The sequence below is a fragment of the Mus caroli genome, unplaced genomic scaffold, assembly GCF_978045245.1.
Source record: "Mus caroli unplaced genomic scaffold, Mus_caroli_1 scaffold_17, whole genome shotgun sequence".
Classification (NCBI taxonomy): Eukaryota; Metazoa; Chordata; class Mammalia; order Rodentia; family Muridae; genus Mus; species Mus caroli.
This window is the reverse complement of record NW_028227272.1, coordinates 78,475,684-78,500,891: the sequence shown is the minus strand read 5'-3', so window position 1 is coordinate 78,500,891 and position 25,208 is coordinate 78,475,684. Positions and strand designations below refer to the sequence as shown.

Genomic DNA, 25,208 nt, shown 5'->3' with positions numbered 1-25,208 from the left:
GCCCATATTCAGCTTAAAGAAGTTATGAAGACTTGTCATCCCAGTTCCCTAAGCTTTGGGTCTGGGGGTGATTATTATAGGTTGTCTTTGATTCTTAAAAAAAAAAAAAAATGGAAGTACTGGGCTTGGACCCAGTTCTTCTATTGCTGTTCTTATAAACAGATCTGAGATGTTTAAGCCTGTGAATTAAGGGCCAAATAGGAAATTCATGGCTCTGAGTTTATTGGTAGGGTGTTTTCAGTTATTTTAATTAGAAATGGCTGAGAGTAGTTAACAGGGAACAGTCCAGATTACTTCACATAGTTGGTTTTCAAAAACGTCAGAAGTCCACAGAATGTGACGTTTAATGTTATTTATTCACTTGAAGTTGAGACCAGTCTGCTCCTGACAGCTTTCCCTGTCTTGGATTCAAAGAAGAAGCTAAGCATCTTTGAGTTATTCCAGTTGTGTCAAAACAGCCATTAGGTAAGAATTACCTCATTTCATCTACAGACATAATACTGTCCAAAGAAAGGACACAGTTTCAGGTTAGGACAGCTTGATTCTGCCGAGACAAAGTAGGCTAGTCCTTAATAGTCCTGTTTCTCTAAGTCTGTCAGATGACCCTGGCCAGAAACTGGCTGGAGACCTATGCTCCAAAGTGTTGAAGTAAGGGACTGTCCAAGTGATCATAGGTTTCTATTAATTGGCTAAGTTTTAGAAGCTGTGTTAAGTGTCCTATATATTTTCAGTTAATATCAGTCACTCTTGGATTTCTGATGGGGTTGAAAAACTACATAGTCTCCTAGCTAAACCAGGCTTTTTACTTTGAGAGGAACAGATCTGAGGGGATGGTTTTCAGATGGCATTAAATCTAAAGTCAAGACATAGCCAGGGGCAGATCTTTTAAGTAAGGACAGATGACAGAGTTTCTATTTAATTAACAAAGATGATGGACTGGGTGTTAGGTCTCTTGTACTTTATAAATTATGAAATAGTAGTAGTTTTGTTCTAAGATAAAGTAGTTTTTTAATTGGACAGAAAGGGGAAAATGTTGTTGCTAGCCCTGCGGCTAATTATATTTTATGTTAATTCCATTCTCCTGTGAGGGAGTTTGTTGTGAACAAGGAATGAGTCAGCACTCAGGTGATTTCCTCTAAACCTGTTTCCCACCTTAATTTGTAAAATATAGGAGAGCAGATGATTGGGCAGATAAAGGGAAGGTGAAGCAGAAGGTTGGGAGAGGGAAGAAGGAAAACATGGAAGAGGGAGAGGATGTAGAGGAGGAGAAAGAAGAAGAAAAGCAGAGCAGAAGCATGTGGCCTGGAGAAACTGCAAGTTCCAAGGGCTCTCATAAGCTGTGGAAGATGGTGGTATAGTTGTAGATCTGCCCAATCTAGGTGCACAGCATGTAATCATATTAACTGAGTTGTGTTTTCATTTGCTGGGGCATATTTGGGTTGGAGATTTACCACAACAAATATCATTCTCATTTTTTATAGGAGGCTCAAAAGCATCTGCAGTCACTAAGGTGGGGCCCATGTTCTAATCTCCATATAAGGCATTGCTGGAACATCAATAGTGTGGTAGTTTACAACAGTTTGCCATCTCCAATCAGTGTTCTCAGGCTTGAACTCTGGATCTCATTGGAGATGGTATCTGGGTCCTACATGATGACTACTGGCTTTTCTTTCATTTGGTTTTTAAGGTCTCTAAATTTTCCATTGAACTGCTCAATCACTATCAAGATGTCAAAGGGAATTTACTTTTTTTTTTTTTGTAAATAGGCAAGTCTTCATACTCTCATAAGCCATATGCACACATCTATCATTTGAAATTGGCATCATTAACTATGTCTCATAAACCAATAAAGTTCACACACCAAACCCTTTGTATATTGAGGAAGAATCACAGTCCATTTGTCCCTATTCATCTTTCTATCTCTATCATCTATCTATTTTCTTTCTTCCATCTATATATCTATCATATACCATATATATATATATATATATATATATCCATGTATTTTATTGGATGAAAAATATCTAGAGAAACTTCTAAAAAGCAACTCTCTGTACCATGTGCTGAGGTTAAAGCAGCCTCTTGTTCTTGCAAAATAAGTGAATTCTGCACTATGAATAAACATCATCAAATCTTTAATCATCTATGCCATTGATAAAATATAAATTTATTTAAAATAAATCTGGGGCTTGATCTTTCATTACTTGTCTATTCCCATTGCCAAACACTGAGATGATGAGAGAACCTTTTTTTTCTGGAGTCCTCCAATAAATGGCTCATTTCAAAGTAGTTCTTACTCTTTCATGGCACAGCACTTCTATTGTCAAGGTCACCTTGACCCGCTAAGTCTTTCCCTTTTTACTGGCCCCATTTCTTCTTTCTTCTTCAGTCCTGTTCAAAAGCTGACAACTATTTGAAGCTTTCCCAGGAATGCCAATCAGAAATCAATTTCCTGTTGCCAAGTTTTTGAATTCAAGTTCTATTGAAACTCACAGGTATTGAACTCGAACTTAGATAATGACCGGGTGTCTTTCTTGTTCAACCTTTCATCCCTGAGATCCAAAAGACTGTATTGCATCTAAAGGAAACTCTCCACATATTTGTTGAACAAGTGGTTAACTAGCACTTAGAAACCGGCCAAACAAATTTTAAAGAAAATCATTACTAACACAAGTTGTTCTTTTCTTACAGTATGGTAACTAGAACATCAAAGAAATTTTTGTGATTAGCCACTGAACATGCCTGTGTGCTTCATGAATTTTCTAAATATATAGTACTGTGTATACCTTCCATGCCATTTCATAGAGAGAAACAGATTTAGAATCAGTTGATAATCTGAGTATTTCAAATCAACTAACTTAGACCGGTTTTAAGGTACAATGCTGTCTGATCACTTAGACCACTGGACTATTATTCTCTTATCTACAAAATTCTGCTCAATTGACACAGCTTAACCTCGAATCAGGTTGCTGCTCTTCAAAGTGACTTCTAGAGTTTTACCTCTGACATAGATGGAAATATAGGTGGCAGTTTTATGATATTTATGAATTAAATCAATCTTGGAAAGAAAACCGAAACATTGAATTTGACAGAGTCTCTGTAGGTTAAAAAGATGAGTCAAATATGACAACCTGAACTTTAAAAATGGTAAGTACAGGTCTTGACCTGAGGTTTAAAAAAATCAATTGCTCAGTGTCAGTATCTTAGACTTCACTTAATAGCAAGAAGAAGAAGAAGAAAATAAGCATGTCAAATAAGTTACCAGAAAAAATGAAAAAAGTTATTTATGAAAATTAAATGCCTAAAATAGTCAAGGTATTTTCTATTCACCAGACATCGACTTGTGATATTACATTTATGTATTGTAAATAAAAACACATTGCCACATTAACATCTACTGAAACTTAAATATGTCAGTATGTACTATGTTAGACTATAATAACATCTATCTTCTACCTTTGAGAACTTGCTTTGTGCTTGGGGGACAAACCTATAAATGTCTTTTGCGGCATATGGCAAAGAAACTTCAGTGCCAAATGAAGGTACCCATTTTTTTTTTTTTTTTTTTTAGCTGCTAGAAATGTTATTTGATGATAGCTTTTTTTTTAGTAGCATTTGCTCAAACTATCCAAGAGAAGGACTCAAGAGAAAGACTTGTTAATATTTAAAGAAATATATTATTATCATGATTGCAACATTACCTATACTGTATATGAACAAAGTCACAGTATTATAAGCCTTTCCATTACAAGCAGAATAAATAAAAATAAACATTATTGTAAACAAACTTGACCCATTATGTTCACAGGGAGAAAATTTCAGTGCAAATAGAAATGATTCTTGCTGGTGTGACCTACTCTAGGAAGTCCTTTGACCTAGTTTACAAGTTCTCACGCTCATTGTTAAACCATACTGTTCATTTGTTCACACAAACATGTCTAAATGTACATTTCACAGTCCATGAGTATCCACTCTATCTGGTAAATAGATGAAAATTTTATTTCATGAATTTCTCTAAACTCTATGAGAATTAATCTAAACATGCTTCAATATAGCTGAAAATGTCTGTCTTATTTATCAAGCCATTTTTCTACAGCAGGAAAAATAGCAACACCGAGCATAAGGCATAACCTGACAATTCATAAATGTATATGGCTGATTTCCATAATAATATAGAATCAAAATACTACTATTTAGTATCATCATGTACAGGACAATGTTTTGACATTTTAAAAATATTTAAATATTTTTGTAAGTAATAACATTTCTGAATAAAATGTATGCCTTAAACTTAGAAAGTATAATTATCAATGAGAGATTATACAATATCTAAAATGCCGCTTATTACCAATATTTGAGCCACAGATAACTATTTTTCAATATTACATTATTTTATCTCATACAATTATATATATGTATTAATTTACATTAGTATATTTCAAATTTTCATATTATTTAAAAATATTATAATTGTATAGAACATTAATGACCAAAATATATGGAAGAGTTGTTTTTGTTTGAGCCCTTGGACTATATCTACTTGAGGAGAACTCTAGCTTCTGCTTACTACACTGGTGTCATGTGACTAAGTATTGTGCTTCCTCAGATTAGATTTACCTCAAGCTTATGGAAAGAAATGTTACAGAAATTATTCTTGTGCTCTTTTGAATGGCTCTCATAGGCCAGGTGTCTAATTTTCTCATCATTGGTGTTGAAAATTCATCAGTTGGTTAATGAAATAGATGATAAGTTTGCAATTTTAAATTATTTCCTATGATAATAAATTAAAATAAGTTTAAAATATAATTATTGCATTATTTTCCCATATAATTTTTGCACACCTTCTGTCGAAGAAACTCAGAACTCTTCAGTGATTTATGTCAGATTTCAATAAAACTGACTTAGTTTTGAATGCTTTAATGTATGAATATTTCAAAGTGTTCTTTTACATTATTTTAAATATAATTTTATCTCAAATATACATTACCTATTTAAAAAGTCTCACATATATAAGAGAAGAAATTAAATTTAAAATGAACATAAAATATTAAGTGTTCACTATTCATTATATAAATGTTTCTGTTCTAGTTTATAAGCCTTGGTTTATTCTTTCAAATAATTCTTCGTATTATGACGTATGAAGCTATAAATATTGTTGACTACCTGTAAAATTAGTTGATAAAACTTTTTTAATTTAAAACTCCTTCTAAATACAAAGTTATTTTATGAATGTAAATATTACTGTCCTTTACTCACCTGCTAATTCAAGAATATATTCCTGAAATCTTGTGCCTATACGGTTAGTAGCTGTGCAGTTATATCGTCCAAAGTCATTGTCTGATGTGGGGGCAATCTAAAAATAATCATATTAATAAAAATTAAAGTGCTAACACATCAAGAATATTTTAAAATCTGAAGCATAGCTACTACTTGTATACTTGTTCAATTATTTTTCATTTGACTCCTCATGGAACTCTTTATCCAGCCAACATTCATAAGTAATGCAAACATATTTTATGACTATTATTATCTGACACTTTAATTTCTTAAAATTTGCATAATTTTTCCATTTTTTTTTTGCCCTCTACAAAACATACCCATATATTCTTCTTTCTATCTTTCAAATCAAGGCTTCTTTTCTCTTTAATTGTTTGCACGTACATATGTGTTTAGAATTCAATGTTTATCTCCAGACCTGCATGATTTTAATTTTTTCATGAAATATATTTTGCAAGAAAACAATGCCCTGTGAAAATGTTATAAGCAGAAAACTTTAAATCTATAGTAATTACCTCAGTTCCATTTTCTGTTTATTTAGGAAAAGCTCTTACCACAGTTTCATAGATTAATATCTATAGTTAAGTTATATTTCTAAATGCAAAAATGTCACCTGCTTAGTCTGTATACTGCTAATATTTTTAAAGACAAAATCACAAAGCTGGCCATTCAAAGTTGAAGTGATTCATGCTCTATCAATTCATTAACTGGATCAATGTCTTCTTTTTTTTGGGGGGGGGGTTCTTGTTTTTTACATTTTTATTAGGTATTTTCTTCATTTACATTCAAATGTTATCCCAAAAGTTCCACATATCCTCCCCCCACACTCCTCTACCCACCTACTCACACTTCTTGGCCCTGGTATTCCCCTGTACTGAGGCATATAAAGTTTGCAAGACCAAGGGTGACTAGGACATCTTCTGCTACATACACAGCTAGAGACATGAGCTCCGGGGGTACTGGTTAGATCATATTGTTGTTCCACCTATAGGAACAAAACACCCATGGAAGGAGTTACAGAGCCAAAGTTTGGTGCTGAGATGAAAGGATGGACCATCTAGAGACTGCCGCACCTAGGGATTCATCCCATAATCAGCCTCCAAACACAATGTCTTCATTTTGATGCACGTATTCATTGACAAAATTATTTCTCTTCTGATAAGCAGAGCATGTAGAAAATATGTCTTGGAGTCAATGTAATCTCAAAGCAACTGTAATGTTGAAAACAGAATGTTGCTACTAAAAATAGGTTCTACATTGTTTTCTTTCTTTACTAGTTTTTGTTTTGATTTTTTGTATTTATGTATGTATTTATTTATTTATGTATTTATTTATTTTCTGGCTTGGTCTTTTTCTGTATCCCATGTTGACCTAAAATTCACTAGAAGCTCACTCAGTTTGTCTTTGCACTTTCTGTGATATACACATGCCTCTGACTTTGATGTGTTGCGAATATAAGTAAGCCACTATGCCTCATTTTGAATTCAGTGTTTATCTATAGACCGGCATGATTTTAATTTTTCACAAAATATATTTTACATGAAAAGAATGCCTTGTGTAAATGCTATAAACAGAATTTTTAAATATATAATAATTACCTCGGTTACAATTTTCTGCTTATTTAGGAAAATACCTGATGGCAGCTTCAGATTAAAATCTATAATTAAGTTAACATTCTGGGCATTAACTGGTAAAAGTTGGGGCTAACTCTGTATAATTCTAATGTGCAGGAATTCTTCAATCACAGGTCTTCAAAGATATTTGACGATAGTAATAATATAATTTTCAATTCCAGTAACTGTTTAAAGAGAGACTATGCTAAGAACAAGAAATGACCATTAATTCCAACCTTATCCTGAAAGAGAGAAGAAATGATCTTATGGTAATGGGAGACTACTGAATAGAGAACAATTTTGAGGTTGACTAAAGATGATTGTTCTGAATAAGGAGAATATAGAAAGCAGTGTCATCCATTTCTAGTCCGATGTCCATCTAAAGAAAGTTCATGAATTTAACAGTTTACTGCTCCTATTTAAATCCCTTTGAAGTTCCTGAGATGACTTAGATGCTCATTATCTTCACATATGACTTTTAATAAACCAGGCTAATTTCATTCTACTATAAATATACTAGCGAGGCTATTTTCTTATCCCACAGTCATGTGAGAAAGACTTTAGCATACTGGAAAACGAAGAGGTGTTTAAGGCATCAGTACAACATAGATGCAGCATAACCGTAGCAAATATTGTGATGCCAGCAAAATGTTTTTGTTTGTTTTTAAAGTTAATAGTTTATAAAAAGACATTTCCTCTGGAAACATTTTCAAAAGGCTCAGATTAGGAATGAGAAAACTGGTTGGATGTTGAATTGAGGACTTTAAAATAAATAAAAGGCTGTATTCATAGAGTGTTCCACTCATAGAACAAAGCAACCAAGATGCCTAGGCTTTACAAGTTTATGACAATTAGTTTATAATGTTATGATTAAAAAAAAAGCCAGAAATCACTTAAAAGAGCTCAGATTGAAAGAAATGGGAAATAGATACCAATGGGGTGGGGGGAGTGAAGAAAGCATATCAGGAAACAAACAAGGAAGAAAGAATTAACCAACCCTTCATAGAAGGCAATATGGACCTTTCATCAAACAATGTTTGACTGAAAATATCTCTGTGGGTGTCCCTATGAGTATGTTTCTTGAGAGTATTCTTAATCTGGGCTGCACTATTTTATTGACTAAGACCAGGACAAAAGAAATTGAAAAAAAAAATGTAAAAGGCCATCCTGTAGAGCCTCCTGCTTCCCACTTCTCATCTGATAGAAGCAACAATATGAACTAATCAGTACCCTGAGAGCTCGTGTCTCTAGCTGCATATGTAGCAGAAGTTGACCTAGTCAGCCATCATTGGGAAGAGAGGCCCCTTGGTCTTGCAAACTTTACATGCCCCAGTACAGGGGAGTGCCAGGGCCAAGAAGTGGGAGTGGGTGGGTAGGGGAGCAGAGCAAAGGGGGGGAGGTATAGGGAACTTTCGGGATAGCATTTGAAATGTAAATAAAGAAAATATCAGCCAGGCTTGGTGGCACACACCTTTAATCCCAGCACTTGGGACGCAGAGGCAGAGGCAGGCGGATTTCTGAGTTCGAGGCCAGCCTGGTCTACAGAGTGAGTTCTGGGACAGCCAGGGCTACACAGAGAAACCCTGTCTTGAAAAACCAAACAAGCAAACAAAGAGAAAATATCTAAGAAAATAAAATTTAAGAAGAAGGAGAAGGAGAAGGAGAAGAAGCAGCAGCAGCAGCAGCAGACTTCTCCACTACTTAGTCACTCCTTGTAATGCTCTGTCCAAGTGTATAATGCTAAGCTACTACTACTACTGAACAGTCTGGAACAGTGTACCAAAAATCAGTCTTATGTTAAGTTGTTCTTTCTAAAATGTAGTGATAAGGATAGAAAAACAATAAACTAAACAAGTGAAAGACTTAAAGAGCTTCACAAAATATAAGCTGAAATAACCAAAAGTATATTATCAGATATTAAGTGGAAATTTAAATATTTCCAATATATACATAATCATTGATATCCCCCCAAAGTGCTTTATTTAGGAACCTATTCTAGAATTACACACTATTAACCTACGATAACTTTAACATGCCTGCCAAAGAATAACAATTATATACAAATAATCAGTGGCATTATCAGCATTAAAGTTAATTATTTGACTTTTAAAAACTAAAGTATATCAGCTCCCTATTCTTTTTGACATCATCATACTTCACTTTCAAAATGTGAATTCATGAATGTTTCTGGATATATGAAGAGAGATCAGTCAAATAGAATGTTGTGCCAACACAAGTTTTAAAAAGTAAAATATAATTTATATAAATATTTCAATGTTTTGTTATAGAAATTTAATTCTATTCTCTCATAATATCAGCCCCAAATATCAATATTGATGTTTATGTAAGAGCATACCTCGAGTATCATCTTTCTTCCTACACTGTGAGTTTTTAAATGAGTCGTATTCTTAGCTGGTAAGACCAGTTTCTCTCTTCTCCAGTGGATTGATGCAGGTGGGTTTGCTGTCACATCACAACTTATATTGATTGGATTTCCTTCCCAAGAGTAATACATTGTCTGATTTGAAACAAATTTAGGAGCATCTGTAAAACAATAATATAGAAGTAGACATTATAATATCACTGTTTCATTAGTACAAATGTCAGTAATTATTCCTTGCCCACATAGAACATTCATAATAGGAGACAGAGATATGGCTCAGTGGATAAGGGTAATGAATTCTTTCTGAGGCCATGGGTGATTCCTGGCACCCACAAACCTTTTACCATTTTAGTTCCATGAAATGCCATACTCTCCACAGCCAATGTATACATGTAACATACAGACAGATATTCAGCAACATAAATAAATAAAATATTTTAGAAGAATTCATAACATTTCAAATTTTGTAATTTTTATATTATATTAAGGCTCATGAAAACATATGGTATTTTGGATATTTAGATAGTTCAAATTAAAAAAAAAGGTGAATTGTTAAAATAAGAAAAAATATTTAGAACTAAACTTAATGTTCTGAGTATTGATTGGTTAGAATTAGAGAATAAATAGTATTTCTGGAAAGCTCCTTGATGTAGAACTTAGAATGAAATTTTAAAATATTATTTAATGAAAATCACTGATTTATTAACATTCAATATTTTGCTAGTCTCAATTTTCTACACGTATTGTGGAGCATGTGAGAAGTCTTAGTCTTCAGAACAAGATTATTAAGTCTTTCTCTAACCATCCTATATTAATTTCAATGACACTACTCTAATACCAGATCCAGTAAAATACATTTATTGACTTAAAATACTTTAGTATTTATATACGAGAATATATAGTATTGCATCATGTGCATGCTTATTACACTTAATATACATTCTTTTTATATTGGCCAAAAAGAAAGCAAATTATCCATTTATGTATTTCCTGGGCTTCATTCATAAGTCACTTAAATAGATTGCTTCCATCTCCTGGCCCTGTGAAGTTTGTTGTTGTGAATTGAGAAAGCACGTGGGAGAAGTCATTTCTCAATACTGGTTTCCCTTTCTTTTTATATACGTACAATACTGGAACCCTCTCTGTCCCATTTTTCTCTGCTTTTAAGGTTTATGTGTGTGTTTAACATCCTGATTGTTTTCATGACACCTTCTTTTCTTTATGTCATTTTTTTAAAGATTTTTTATCTAAGTATATAGGTACACTGCCATGTCTTTAGATCCACAAGAAGAGGACATCATATCCATTACAAATGGTTGTAAGGCACCATGTGGTTGCTGGGAATTGAACTCAGGACCTAGGAAGAACAGCCAGTGCTCTTAACCACTGAGCCATCTCACCAGCCCCTCTTTATGTCTTTCATTTCAAACTTATAAGGATATAAAAACTCGATATTCTCTACTCACACTGAGGTGGCACGAATATTTTTTGAGGTTTAAATTTACACTTTCCTAAGTTATGGTGAGCATGCAAATTTTAAGGGATCCACCTCAAGGACAGGCTCCAAAGTCTGACACTATTACTGATGGTATAGTGTGCTTACAGACAGAATCCTAGACTGACTGTCCTCCAAGAGGCCCAACAAGTAGCTGACCAAGACAGAAGAAGATCCTTATACCCAACCAAAGGTCTAAAGTCAGGGACCTCTGTAGTTGAATTAGGGAAAAGCTTGAAGAAGTTGAGGAGGAGGAAGATCCCATAGGAAGACCTGGTCTCAACTAACCAGGACCCCTGAGATCTCTCAGACACCAAGCCACCAACCAGGCAGCATACACTAGCTGATATGAAACCCCTGACACATATACAGCAGAGGACTGCTTTGGTGATGAGAGAAGATGCACCTAACTCTTAGGAGACTGGAGGCCCTAGGGAGTGAAGAAACTTGAGGGGCTGGGGAGGGAACACCCTCTTAGAGACAGGAGGGAAGCGGAACTGGCAGAGGACAAACCAGGATGAGGATAACAAGTGCACTGAAAAAAAAGATTAAATATAATAAGTAAATAAGTAAATAAGTAAATAAATAAATAAATAAATTTAACTCCACTGCCAATTTGAAAATCAGGTTACTGCCATATTTACTACTAAATAGTTTTCTCCTCGTGCATTATTGGTTTTTCTCATTAATGTGCTATTTTCTCAGATTTTCTCCAGATCTACAGTTGATCTCCACTCTGTTGTTTTACATTGTGTGGAAGCTTTTTTTTGATACTTGTAGTCTCATCTGTTTGTGCTCTTCCTTTCTCACAGTGCATGTAGCACTTCACCTAAGTAATCAGTAATCAGTAAACAGCGTTCTCTGTTTCTCATAACTTCTCATACAGTACAGAAATATATTGTAACTGGTCAGAATTGATAAGATTAACTAAACACCTGACAAGTACTATAGAGAGGAAGGAAAAACAAAGCACTCACACAGGAAAAAAAATGTTAGTGTGACTGCAAACAGGTTCAGCCATTCTGAATTTCTGTGTGAAAAACTACTGAAAGGCTACTTATAAATCTATCATTTGACTTGTATCACTCCTTAGCATATATCCAAAGGGGTCAACACTGAATAACATAGATACTCAGGCGTGCTAGGCTATTCACAAGAACGAGGAAATAAAAACTTAAGATCTCTTCAACTGATAAGTGGATAGTAGAAATGTGGAACACAGATAGTCTAGTAGTTTCATAAAAATCTCATCTCTAGGTTGCTTCTGGTCAGAATACTTTGTTGCAGCAATGCAAACTCTGCAAAAAAATATTTGAGAATATAAAGAACTCAAGAAGATGGACTCCAGAAAATCAAATAACCCCATTAAAAAATGGGGCACAGAGCTAAACAAAGACTTCTCAACTGAGGAATATTGAATGACTGAGAAGCACCTGAAAAAAATGTTCAACATTCTTAATCATCAGGGAAATGCAAATAAAAACAACCCTGAGATTCCACCTCACACCAGTCAGAATGGCTAAGATCAAAAATTCAGAGCCGGGCGTGGTGGCACACGCCTTTAATCCCAGCACTCAGGAGGCAGAGGCAGGCGGATTTCTGAGTTCGAGGCCAGCCTGGTCTACAAAGTGAGTGCCAGGACAGCCAGGGCTACACAGAGAAACCCTGTCTCAAAAAACCAAAAAAAAAAAAAAAAAAAAAAAAAAAATTCAGGTGATAGTAGATGCTAGTGAGGATGTGGAGAAAGAGGAATACTCCTCCATTGTTGGTGAGATTGCAAGCTTGTACAACCACTCTGGAAATCAGTCTGGCGGTTCCTCAGAAAATTGGACATAGTACTACCCGAGGATCCTGCAATACCTCTCCTGGGCATATATCCAGAAAATGTTCCAACCGGTAAGAAGAACACATGCGCCACTATGTTCATAGCAGCCTTATTTATAATAGCCAGAAGCTGGAAAGAACCCAGATGCCCCTCAACAGAGGAATGGATACAGAAAATGTGGTACATTTACACAATGGAGTACTACTCAGCTATTAAAAAGAATGAATTTATGAAATTCCTAGTCAATTGGATGGACCTGGAGGGCATCATCCTGAGTGAGGTAACACAATCACAAAGGAACTCACACAATATGTACTCACTGATAAATGGATATTAGCCCAAAACTTAGGATACCCAAGATACAATTTGCAAGAAACATGAAACTCAAAAAGGAGGAAGACCAAAGTGTGGATACTTTGCCTCTTCTTAGAATTGGGAACAAAATACCCATGGAAGGAGTAACAGAGACAAAGTTTGGAGCTGAGATGAAAGGATGGACCATCCAGAGACTGCTACACCCGGGGATCCATCCCATAATTGGCCACCAAACCTAGACACTATTGCATACACCAGCAAGATTATGCTGAAAGGACCCTAATATAGCTGTCTCTTGTGAGGCTATGCCAGTGCCTGGCAAACACAGAAGTGGATGCTCACAGTCATCTATTGGATGGAACACAGGGCCCCGAATGGAGGAGCTGGAGAAAGTATCCAAAGAGCTGAAGGGGTCTGCAATCCTATAGGTCGAACAACAATATGAACTAACCAGTAACCCCAGAGCTACTGTCTCTAGCTGCATATGTAGCAGAAGATGGCCTAGTCGGCCATCAGTGGAAAGAGAGGCCCATTGGACCTGCAAACTGTATATGCCCCAATACAGGGGAAAGCCAGGGCCAAGAAGTGGGAGTGGGTGCTTAGGGGAGCAGGGTGGGGGCAGGGTATAAGGGACTTTCGGGATAGCATTGGAAATGTAAATGAAGAAAATACCTAATAAAAAAATTGGAAAAAGTTAAAAAAAGAAAAAAGTATTTTAGAATAATTTATTGTATACTTCTAAATTTCTAAAAAATATATTGTAGTTGTATTCATTAAAAGAAAAATCTTATCCACACAAACAGATCACATCATTACTTATAAATGGTTGTAGTTTGATAGGAATGACCCCCATAGACTCTTGTGTTTGCATGTTTGTCCATAGTGAATTGCACTATAGGGAGACTTGGCCTTCCTGGTGGAAGTATGTCACTATGGATGTGGGTTTTGAGGTCACATATGCCCAAGCTTCATATAATGTAACTCACAAACTCCTGCTACCTGCAGATCAAGATGTAGAACTCTCAGCTCCTCCAGCGCTATGTTTACTTGCAAGCTGTTGTGCTTCCTGCCTTGATGATAACAGACTGAACCTTTGAAGTTGTAAGCCAACCTCAATATAATTTTTTCCTTTATAAGAACTGCTTTGGTCATGGTGTCTCTTCACAACAATGGAAACCTTAACTAGGACATAAATATACGCACCAAGAAGAATCTGGAATGTCTATTAATTGAATATATTTGTTTTGCCTGGTGGTGATGGTGCATGCCTTTAATCTTGGGAGGTAGAGGCAGGCAGATTTCTAAGTTTGAAGCCACCCTTGTCTACAGAGTGAATTCTAGGACTGCCAAGTATAAATAGAGAAACCCTGTCTCCAAAAAACAAAACAAAACAAAACAAAAACAAAAACAAATTAACAAAACAAAACCATAAAATATTAATTTTATTGAAATTGTACTGATTGGGTTAAACCACTTCAAAATCCCCTAAAATCCATGGGTTCTATAATAAAGGACATATGTGATCAGAACAAATGTAAAAGTAACTATGGAATTAGGTCTTTCTGTAAAGGACAAATCATTGGAAAATATAAAAGACAACTATTGCATTTTTTGCAAGTTAACAAAGTAGGGCTATTGTTAATTACCTCACATGTATAAAACTCTTTCTCTACATAGAATTCATAAAGGGAAATACTATAATGCTTCTTATTAGAAATAATATTAATTACCTTAAGATTATTAAATTATGGAAGAATATACCAATTGGTTATTCAATACCAAGTGGTAAATCCTATAATCATGTATACAAGTGACAAAATACAGATTGATTATGGTGTGTTTATATTTTTAAGAATATGAGTATATTCATAGAGATATGTAAAAACAAAGAGAAGTAATATAATGTGAATTTGAAGAAAGCAGAGGAGGACATACAAGAAGATTTGAGGCAGTAAAGGGTGGGGAGCATTGTATTTATATATACTCTAAATTAGGTAAAAAAATAAAATATTAACAGTCAATAATATTTGCATTTCTGAATATAATTTACAATTATAAAATTAAAATCAAAACCAGAAAATACCAGAAATATTACTTTCTTTCCCTTCCTTTCACCTCTTCCTTTCCTTTCCTTTCCTTTCCTTTCCTTTCCTTTCCTTTCCTTTCCTTTCCTTTCCTTTCCTTTCCTTTCCTTTCCTTTCCTTTCCTTTCTTTCTTTCTTTCTTTCTTTCTTTCTTTCTTTCTTTCTCCTTCCTTTTCCTTTCTTCCTTTCTTTCTTCTTTTCTTTTTCCTTTTTTTTTTCTCAAGTTAGCTGTTAGCACTGTTACAATCACAAAGTTCAGGCTAGCCTCTATCTATTGAAAATTATCTCTAAGCCTTCCAAATACTGGGACTAGAAGCATGTCCTCACACAGCCAGGATTGAACTCTTTAAAAATCTAATAACTGTGATATTTTTTTCCTAACTATTGTTAAGATGCAGTGATCTCTAGGTCAAACTTATTTAAACTTAATGCATGTGTGTAAACAGAAAGTTGAGCTAGGACATTCAAGAAATTCTCATACGAATGATTTTTATTGAATTTCTCATTGAATTTTACCATTACCCCCCCCAATAGTCCTCTTATATCATTATCTAAACTGTTTCTATTTTCCCATTCTTAAACCTTTCTATTCACAAAACATGACCTGCTCTCCAACTCAGATCTTATTAGAAATCAGCAAAAGTTCTGCGTTCAGATTCACACTAAGAACGTCCTGATAATAATAGCCTCTCCCTTAACTTTCTCTACCACACAGGTGCTGCTACTCATTTTTTTTTTCCTTCTATTTCCTGACTCAATTATTTGCTTGAGGCAAACTTCACTTTCTCTTTGCATTTCTGCCTCTTGGCCTGAAATTGTCTGGATGTGATTTTTTTCCCCCCCTGAAGGGTGACCTGCATCTTATCTCTGCCTCCAGACAATGCTGATAACAAAAAATGTCAGGGAAAGTGGGAGCTGAAATACTAAATATTTGACCTAATTTCCATTAAGTCGTGAACAGTAATATAAGATAATTGACTGTACAAATATCTAATAGTCACTTAATAGCTGAAATTACAAAAATTATTTAAGGGAAAGAGCTGTCTCAGCAGTTAACTATGCCTGGTATTCTTCCAGAAATTGCTGAGTACTCACATTAGTTATTGCAAATTCACCTACAAACCCAAGGATCTGACACTGTTTTCTAGTTGTTAGAGGTTCTCATATATACCACAGACATAGTCATAGACATACACACACACACACAGACACACACACAGAGAGAGAGAGAGAGAGAGAGAGAGAGAGAGAGAGAGAGAGAGAGAGAGAGAGAGGAGAGAAGGAGAGACAGAGAGAAATACATTAAAATTAAGAAAAGTTTAAAAGATAAAAATAAATATGCTTTAGAAATCACATTAAGAATTTAATACTTTGTCTTTCTTGGAGAAAATTTACGACACCAAGTCAGACATATGAACTCCTAAAGCATTTGCATACTGCAATGAATTCTTTCCTTTCTCTTCACCTTACTTAGTGAGATGGACTTATGATGATTTTTGCTATAATGGTTTGAATGAGAATGAGCCCCTCACAAGATCATAGATTTGAATGTTTTGTCCCAAGTTTGTAGAACCGTTTAGGAAGGGTTAGGAAGTTTGTACTTGTTAATAGTGCTTTGTGACTTTAAGCTTTCAATGTCCATACCAGCCTCAGTCTTACTCTTTCTACCCAATATGTGCAGAACATAAACTCTCTGCTCATGTCCCTGTACCATGTCTACCTGCCCGCTGCCATGCTCCTTGTCATGAGGCCCATGCTCTATCCCTTTTAAACTATAAGCAAGACCCCATTTAGAAGACTTCCTCTTCTAATGTGGCCTTGGCTATAGCATCTCTTCACAGAAATAGAACAGTAACTAAGAGAAATGCCTAAATGTGAAATTTCAGAATCATAAATAATAGAAGCAATTCTCTTTTTATGTTGTTGTTGTTTTGAGAGCCTTTCCATAATACTTCACTATTTAAACAAAAATCCATAAAAATTCTAAACATGTTCTCATGCCAGGAGCCATCAAGGAGAAGCTAAAAACTAGCAGGTAATCTTCCTGAGATGGTTCCAACATGGACTGTAATGTTAATGACAGATTTGCAAGGCTGAGGGGAATATATTTGAGGAAAAAATCCTGCTATTAATATGATTTTGCAGTTATTATTAAATATACATATACATACATATAGTGAATATATATAAATATATATACGTAAATATATATTTATATATATTCACTAGGTATTAAGTCACCCCTTTGATCAGATCTCTGCAGAACAATGAAGATATATTGTCTTGATATATGGACAAATAGATGATTTCTTAATTATTAATGATGATTCATTATAGTAGTAATTATTAAGCTCTTTTATAATAGGACTGCTCTTAAATCCTCTCTGATAGTCAAAATTACAATGAGAACTCTGTCAGTCTTCAAGTGTCAGGAGTTAATAGCTTCTGAGATTAGCTAACAGGCATCTACAATTTAGAGCATATTCCAAGAAATTATAATACAATTAACCACAGGCCATAAAAACAGAACTAAGGATTTCATATAGATGCAAGGACAGAAGATAAAATATTGACTGGGTTTATTTGTACAAAACTTCACTAATAACTTAGTCACAAAACGTATGGTTTTTAAACTCTCCATGAATCTGTTGAACTTGGGACAGATAATGAATGTTTAGTCAGATAATTACTCTTTTTTTTTTTAATTTATTTATTTATTTATTATATGTAAGTACACTGTAGCTGTCCTCAGACACTCCAGAAGAGGGACTCAGATCTCATTATGGATGGTTGTGAGCCACCATGTGGTTGCTGGGATTTGAACTCCAGACCTTCAGAAGAGCAGTCGGGTGCTCTTACCCACTGAGCCATCTCACCAGCCCCAGATAATTGCTCTTAATGGTGATGAAGACAAAGAAAGCAAGAGGAACTTACTTTCTTTCTTTCTTTCTTTCTTTCTTTCTTTTTTTTTTTTTTTTTTCGAGATAGGGTTTCTCAGTGTATTCCTGGCTGTCCTGGATCTCACTCTGTAGATCAGGGTGCCTCTGCCTCCCAACAGCTGGGATTAAAGGTGTGTGCCACCAGTGGCTGACTGTGAGAGAACTTTTTAAAGAGAACCAAAGAAGAACTTTTTTTTTTTTTTTTAGAGAAAAATCTTCTTAGAGAACTTTCATTAAAAACAAAAGCAAAAACACAAAACTCCTAGAAAGAATGTAGATAATGTAGAAGTAAAGACTAAAATCACTTTTGAAAGTGTCCCTTTCTCTTCCTGTGACTTCAACTAGCAGGCTTGGAGTTAGAGCCTCTGTTCCTTCAGAGACAGAACAAAGGCTTCATGACTTAATCCTCTGCTCTTAGACTACTTGTGTTAATCAACTAAAGCACTGGCTTTTAATCTTCAGAATGAACAAGAAAGTTTTTAGGACCTTTTTACAAATTCTCAACAAGCATTCAGTATAGTTAGAGGGCTAGAATATCTGGAGACCATCAGTCTTTAAAGCCACACCTGTGTGTCTTCCTTTAACACATTCTAGGTCAGGAGGCTCCTGGCATTTTTATCTCTTTTTTCTAGCTCATAAGCTCTGCTTTATCAATTTTAGAAATCCCTTAGTAACTTCATGTCCTGCCTGTGTTTAGCAAGAAAAGTTACAATATTCCTTACAACTTCATAAAATCAGCAACTCAGAACCCTTAAATGCCAAAGTCTTGTGAATTTACAAATTTCTGTGTAAACATTCTTTTGTGCTAAGATCCTTCACCATCTCTGCTTTGTGTTATTTGTACATTGCTGCCTCACAGCCAGTTTTTCCCAGATGGCCAAGAATTCATAACAACTTTGAAGGCATTCCGGTTAACAACTGACATATTTATAAGGGAAATTCCATAGAGCTGAATGCCTAGTAATCTTATAGCTTTATCACTTTGCACACATATGCTCAATGCTACCCACTAAATAATGAAACCAGTCGAGAACATTTGTCAGAGTGTTCAGTATTTCAGCAGCTTATGGTGACTTTTAGTCTCCTAATTAAGACACAAGTTTCTGAACTATAGACAATGTTCTTTTCTTTACAGTATCTGGATTTATATTTGACACATAAGAGATGTTCAGTAATTAAAAATTAAATAAATCAAAACTCAAAAACTCAAGACAAGGCATATTTGGTTCACAGTCTAAACACACAACATTTTGCACTGTAATCTAGAATGACTTTTGTGCTACTACATTTTCTCCCTTGGACTCATTACTTATTTTGTAAAGAAGTTAGCCCCCTTAATTAGTGAAGACTTTACTGCATTTCAAACATTTCCTGAAGCACATTGAGTCTTCTCATCCCTCTGAATTTCCTCAATTTTGATTTATTCACTGAAAACTATCAAGGGAGTAAAAGCTAATATATCTTTTGGCACATTCTGAGGCTAATTCAATAAATGATTTCATAGATTCAGGTCTACTATATGTTGAGACGTATGAAGAATCAGCTATGGCAATTAGCTGAATTCAGTCCAGGTACCTTGGGAATTCTACTTGCTGAGTGTAATACTAAATTAGATGTGTGCTTAATGCCAGTTAACCATAACACTAAACGCATATTTTCATGAATTTAAACAGCCAACATATGCATAAATCTCATAATATTTTATGAGATTACATACAAGTCAAGTCCTAAAAATCACATGCAATAAAGAATACTTATATGTGGCTTTTTTGAAAAAGCAGAGTCTGGATTTCTCTCTAATTTGATTTTTGTTAATAATATAATTGTGCCTAGTCAGAGAATAGTTTGACTATAAGAAGAATCACTCTGCTTTTAATATAATCTTTACCCTATCTGATTTTCTCAGATTACAATAGTTAAAACATCAATAAAATACGTGTTCTAGAGGCTATTTCATGTAGTAGGTAACTAAGGCTTGATTTTTATTAAATTTTTCATAAATATCTATAACATTTTTCAAACATCTTATGATTAGTTACAACTTTACATATAAATATCTTATGTAAATTGTTATTTACAAAAGGAAACATGATTTTTCAAATGGAAAAGTGATATCAATGAATAAGACTCAGGTATTTGAAAATTTGGCCCCTATTGTTTGAGGAGGTACCACATACTTGTATGACACTGATAGGGGAAGAGGGGGTTGGGAGTTCATAGCCTTTCCCCACATCTTGATTGATTTCACTTCTCTGTGCTTGTAGATAAAAATGTGACTCTCAGCTTCCTGATCCTGCCATCTCACATGAAGTTTGCTGCTGAGCCTCCACACCATTTTCACTCCAGTACCAAAGCTTCAAATGAACTCTTTTTCTTTTCCTCCTTAAGTGACTTTAAGTCATGATAATTTGTCAAAGCAACAGCAAAGTAACTAATACAGAAGCTGGCACCTGATTTTTGCTTGTTCCTGTGAAGAACATGACTATGTTGATTTCTGGAGGAATGTGGAAGATTTTGTAATTTTGGACTGGGAAAGCACTCAAATGCTATAACGAAAGTTCAACTGACTGTTCCAGTGGAAGTCTGAACACAGTAGTGCTGTGAGCAGTGCAGTATTCAGAGACCCAGTCTGTGTGATAATAAAATGGAAACAATATTAATATCTAGTGAGAAGCCCTTCCTGTGAAATTTTGACAAAAAAAAAAAAATCTGCTCTTTTTGTCCTGAGTGTTTGTCTGATGCTAAATTAAAATAAGAATAATTGTGGCCTATGGAGAGAAAGAGACAGCTTAATTGGTAGTAGCACTTACATCATGCATCCACTTGCAGGTTTGTTCCCACGGTAGCTCACAAAGATACATAACACTAGGTATAGTGAATTTAATTCACTTGACTCATATCCACAAACATCAGAAATGCATGTGGTATATATACATGCATAGAGACAAAATATTCACAGACATAAAAGGAAAATTAACAGAATCTTTTAAAAAAAATGAGTAGAGGACTGATTTCTTTGGTAGAGGAATGTTCAGGATAGTACAACACCAAATCTATTGAATGGTTACTACTAATAACTCTTATGGTGGCCTACAGTGAAATACACTCAATGAAACAGAAAAAATACAAAATGTGCTGTTTAAAGAGAAAAGAAACAGTAGAATGCTTAACTCTGCATTAAGGGTTTCCACTAAAAGACTGCAGCGATTACTGATGTTGGCCTACTGTTGTACATGGGGATGATGAGAAGAGTGCCCTAGTGGGAACACGTTACCCAGATAAACTTCCAATATATAAGAAAGCCTAAAGAATTCCCTGCTCCCAGAAATCTTCAACATAAGAAAGCTGGTACTGATATCATCAAAGGGGTCTAGGGTCCATCCCTATTTGGCAGACAAACACAGAAGTATTGCTCAAGTGGTACTGTTTTTGGTGGTATGAAAGTTTCAAGAATGAAGGACACACAGCATCTTCCTGTATGATTTCCAAAAAGACTTAAGGCCAGATAATAGTGGTAGAGATCCACTGCAGTACTCTAAGAAGTCATTTCTGGAAAGGGAACCTTGATTTAGATGCTGACCTTGAGATGCTGGAGAAGTCAGAACTGTGACATATCTGTCAAGGATGGATACACACAAGCATTGAATCTAGCATAATGGAGAGATCCATGTTTGTGCTGACTGTCTTGGTTCTTTATAACCTTAGACAGTCTTGACCATATAGAACTGCGTCAGGCCGCAAAGCTTTAGGGGAAGAGCCATGGAATCCCCTTTATATCGGTAATGATCTAAAAAGATTTTGTTTTAGCTCCTCTAGGTCTCCATTTTGCTTTGGATGAGTGTTCCCAGATTGTATTTGGAAATTTTATTCTATGATTTTAGAAGGAAGTTTTTATGCTTATAGAATTTACAAGATGTCATAATTAAGATACTGTCTTGATTTTCAGAAGAGACTTTGGACTTTCAAACAGTATCAAAAATGCTATGTAGTACGGAGATACTTAAAATTTGATTACATTCATTTTGCATTATGATTTCACCATGATCCTTCAAAAGCTCATAGTATAATGGGCCATGAGTGAGAATCATGACACTGTAGGCTCAGGTGCTTGAACATTTGTCCCCAGCTGGTAAAACTGTTCGAGGAGGACATTCAGCCTTGTTGAAGGAAGTACACAGCTATAGGTGGGATTTGAGAGTTTAGAGTCTTGTGCAAATTCCAATTCCAGGTTCAAGAAGTGATCTTTTGTATTCATACTTTCCTACCTGACACTTGATGATATGATTATGTCTGCTAGCCATGAAGAACTCCTGTTTTTCACAAGCCATAGCTTCTAAATAAATACTTCTTTCATTTTATCAAAGCAAAAGAAAAACAAACAACACAGTTATAGCCATAAACAGATCCTTTTCTAAGTAACAAATATTCCTGCCCTCAAAACAAGGTCTCCCTGTGCAGACCTGGATGATTTAAAGTTTCTTATGTAGGCCAGGCTTGCATCCTTAAGCTCCTATTGATCTACCAGTCTCTGCTTCCTGAGTATTGGAATCAGTGAATGTTAAAAAGTATAGAGTGAGTGACAGCATCTTAATTACAAGAATATTCCTTTTAAGTAATTGTTTTACAACAAATTTCTTATATTAAAATGAATTTCTATTTTGATTCATTAACATAAGGTGTAACATTTTTATATAATAATCTCTCATTGTATAGAATATTTTTTAACTACTAAAAAAGTACTTATAAAACATAAATATTGACTGAGGTAAGAAAATAAATATACCGAATACCTGTCTTATATTTAATGAAACAAGTAGATCATTTTATGTTGTACATAAATCATGGAAAGAAAATATTAAAGGCTTGTACCAGCTTTTCATAATACCTGTCTAATCACACTGATAATTATTCTTTTAGTTGTAGAAAAACATTTAAGCCAGTCCAAGGAGAAAAACAAACTGTTAAGATATTCAGGTCTATTTTCAAATATAAACAAATAATGTTTTATTTATTTTAATATTTTTGTTTTTATTTTGGAAGTGCTGATATAAAGATTGAGGTCCTTCACATACCCTTGGCAAATATTGGGTCCTTGGTTTCTCTTTCATTAAAATGGAATACATATATCATTTTTAATAGTTTCTCTCCCTTTCTATACATGGACATATTCTGTCTCATGTAACTAATTATGATTTCATTAAGTATTCTATACTGTTCATGAGGTAATTCCAGATATTGTGCAATATCACTTTCAATCACATTGTACATGTGAAGAGCCTCATTAATACTGCTTTTAATGTTACAAAAGCATATTGAGAAAAATAACTATACTCAAAGGATTTAAAATAGAAATACAGAAGAATGATATTTACTACTTTAATTACCTTAAACAAACTTACTGAATCGTATGCTTCTTTTTATCTGTATGTGATGATTATTCAAAGAAGTTTGATACCTAAGAACAAAATAGTATTCTCCAAACATGACTTGTGATTCAAACTCACTGTCCTGCCCTGTCTTTAAGTCCTTCTTATTCCCTGGACTCTGATTTTAAACTTATTGATTCCACTTAGTATTGCTTGTGCATGGGTGTAGTACCATCTACTGGATCATACCTCAAGCTTTATGCAGGTCTTGTGTATGTAGTTCTGAAAGACTGTGAGGTCATGTGTACAGTGGTCCTTTCGTATGGGGTAAACACTACTTTGCAATAGATATCAACTACCTCTGACTCGTGAATTATTTCTGGCCCCATGTTCCAAGATGTTCATGAAGTTCAATCACAACAAAAGCAAAGCATATAACATATATCCCTATTGTCTAACATTGCTAGAGAGGCGTCACTCTTACTTAAGTTTCATTTGCCCTCGTTGCAATTCAGAAATATGATTTTATTATTACTACATCATTACGAAGTTTAACCAGTGAGGAATGGATTACCCATCACATTTCACAAAGTCTCAATACATCATTGTTTTGATTTACTATGTGTTGAGAGGACAGGAAAGTCTGAGACATGGCCTCAGTGGAAATAGGGATCAAGAAATCCACTGTCAAAATATCCAGAAGAAGGCTTCCTTGTGAGGAAGTAAGGAAGTAGACAGAAATGGTATAGACTTGAGTATGTCATTCAAAATTATATGTTAAAAACTTTTTTCTGGGAGCTGGTGAGATGGCTCAGTGGGTAAGAGCACCCGACTGCTCTTCCAAAGGTCCAGAGTTCAAATCCCAGCAACCACATGGTGGCTCACAACCATCCGTAACAAGATCTGGCGTCCTCTTCCGGAGTGTCTGAAGACAGCTACAGTGTACTTACATATAATAAATAAATAAATCTTTAAAAAAAAAAAACTTTTTTCTTCAATGTCCTTTCCAAATAGAATCAATTGGAGAATCAATTGCTTTATGATGAGGGTAATGATAGAGGAAATTTTGTGATAAGGCCATTGCCTTTGCAAAAGACAAAGAAATGTATGATTTGTGTTTATCCATGCACCAAGGAAAGGTAGGGAGTACATAGCAATCAGGAGTACAACACTCATCAGAAACCTGACCCTCCTGTTATACTGCTTCCACAATTCTAGCCCCTAGAACTTTCTGAGAAGTTCATAGTGTTCTCAACTACAATATTGTATTATTATCATTCCTATCCCAGTTTGCTCTAATTAGCAACTTGAAGAATGCCAGAGTTGTTTGTGAGGAAATCCATGAAGGAAAAATTGCCAAATCCGAATGCCCTGTAGTAGCATTGCCTTTTGGATTCTGGTTTTGTCTTAGTTATTAATTTCAACAGAGGAATCCACAATTGTGGGCAGCTTCATCCTTAGCTGTACAAGAGAGCTAGCGAAGCACCAGTCTCTCATCAGGATGACTAGTAATGTTCCTCAATGGGTTAGCATTCCTTCTTTGAGTTCCATTAGTGATGAACCTTAAATTATAAGCCAAATGCATTGTTTCCTCTTTTGGGTGGTTTTTGGACAGAATGTTTAATAACAGCAACCCAAAGGAAATTAGAATAATCCTAGGATGACAAAGACAACCAAAGTTCTATTGAGAACTGATGAACCAAATTTCAGGGTATTAAGGCTCAGGGAAAATGTTAAAGCATGGATAAAATTTTAAGGCCTAGGAAACAGTTACCTGGGTAGCCTGCTATTTATAATAGTTTCTCATATATTTCTGCTGCTACTAGGAAACATTCTAATGCCAAGATTGATTACATATTCGGTTCTGTGCCCTTGGAAACCAATCATGATAAAAGTAAATAGAACTGTTTTA

At 34.9% G+C, this 25,208-nt stretch overlaps 1 protein-coding gene across 2 annotated transcripts in view; it reads right to left on the bottom strand.

Moving 5' to 3' along the window:
- Ncam2 (neural cell adhesion molecule 2) overlaps positions 1 to 25,208 on the bottom strand; it is a 431,584-nt gene that overhangs the window by 107,333 nt on the left and 299,043 nt on the right. For both annotated transcript variants that reach the window (XM_021184925.2, XM_021184926.3), the window contains exons 10-11: positions 9,247 to 9,434; positions 5,257 to 5,353 (exon numbers count right to left, since the gene is read on the bottom strand). In XM_021184925.2, coding sequence (XP_021040584.1) covers positions 5,257 to 5,353; positions 9,247 to 9,434 — 285 coding nt within the window. The remainder of the gene's footprint in view (positions 1 to 5,256; positions 5,354 to 9,246; positions 9,435 to 25,208) is intronic.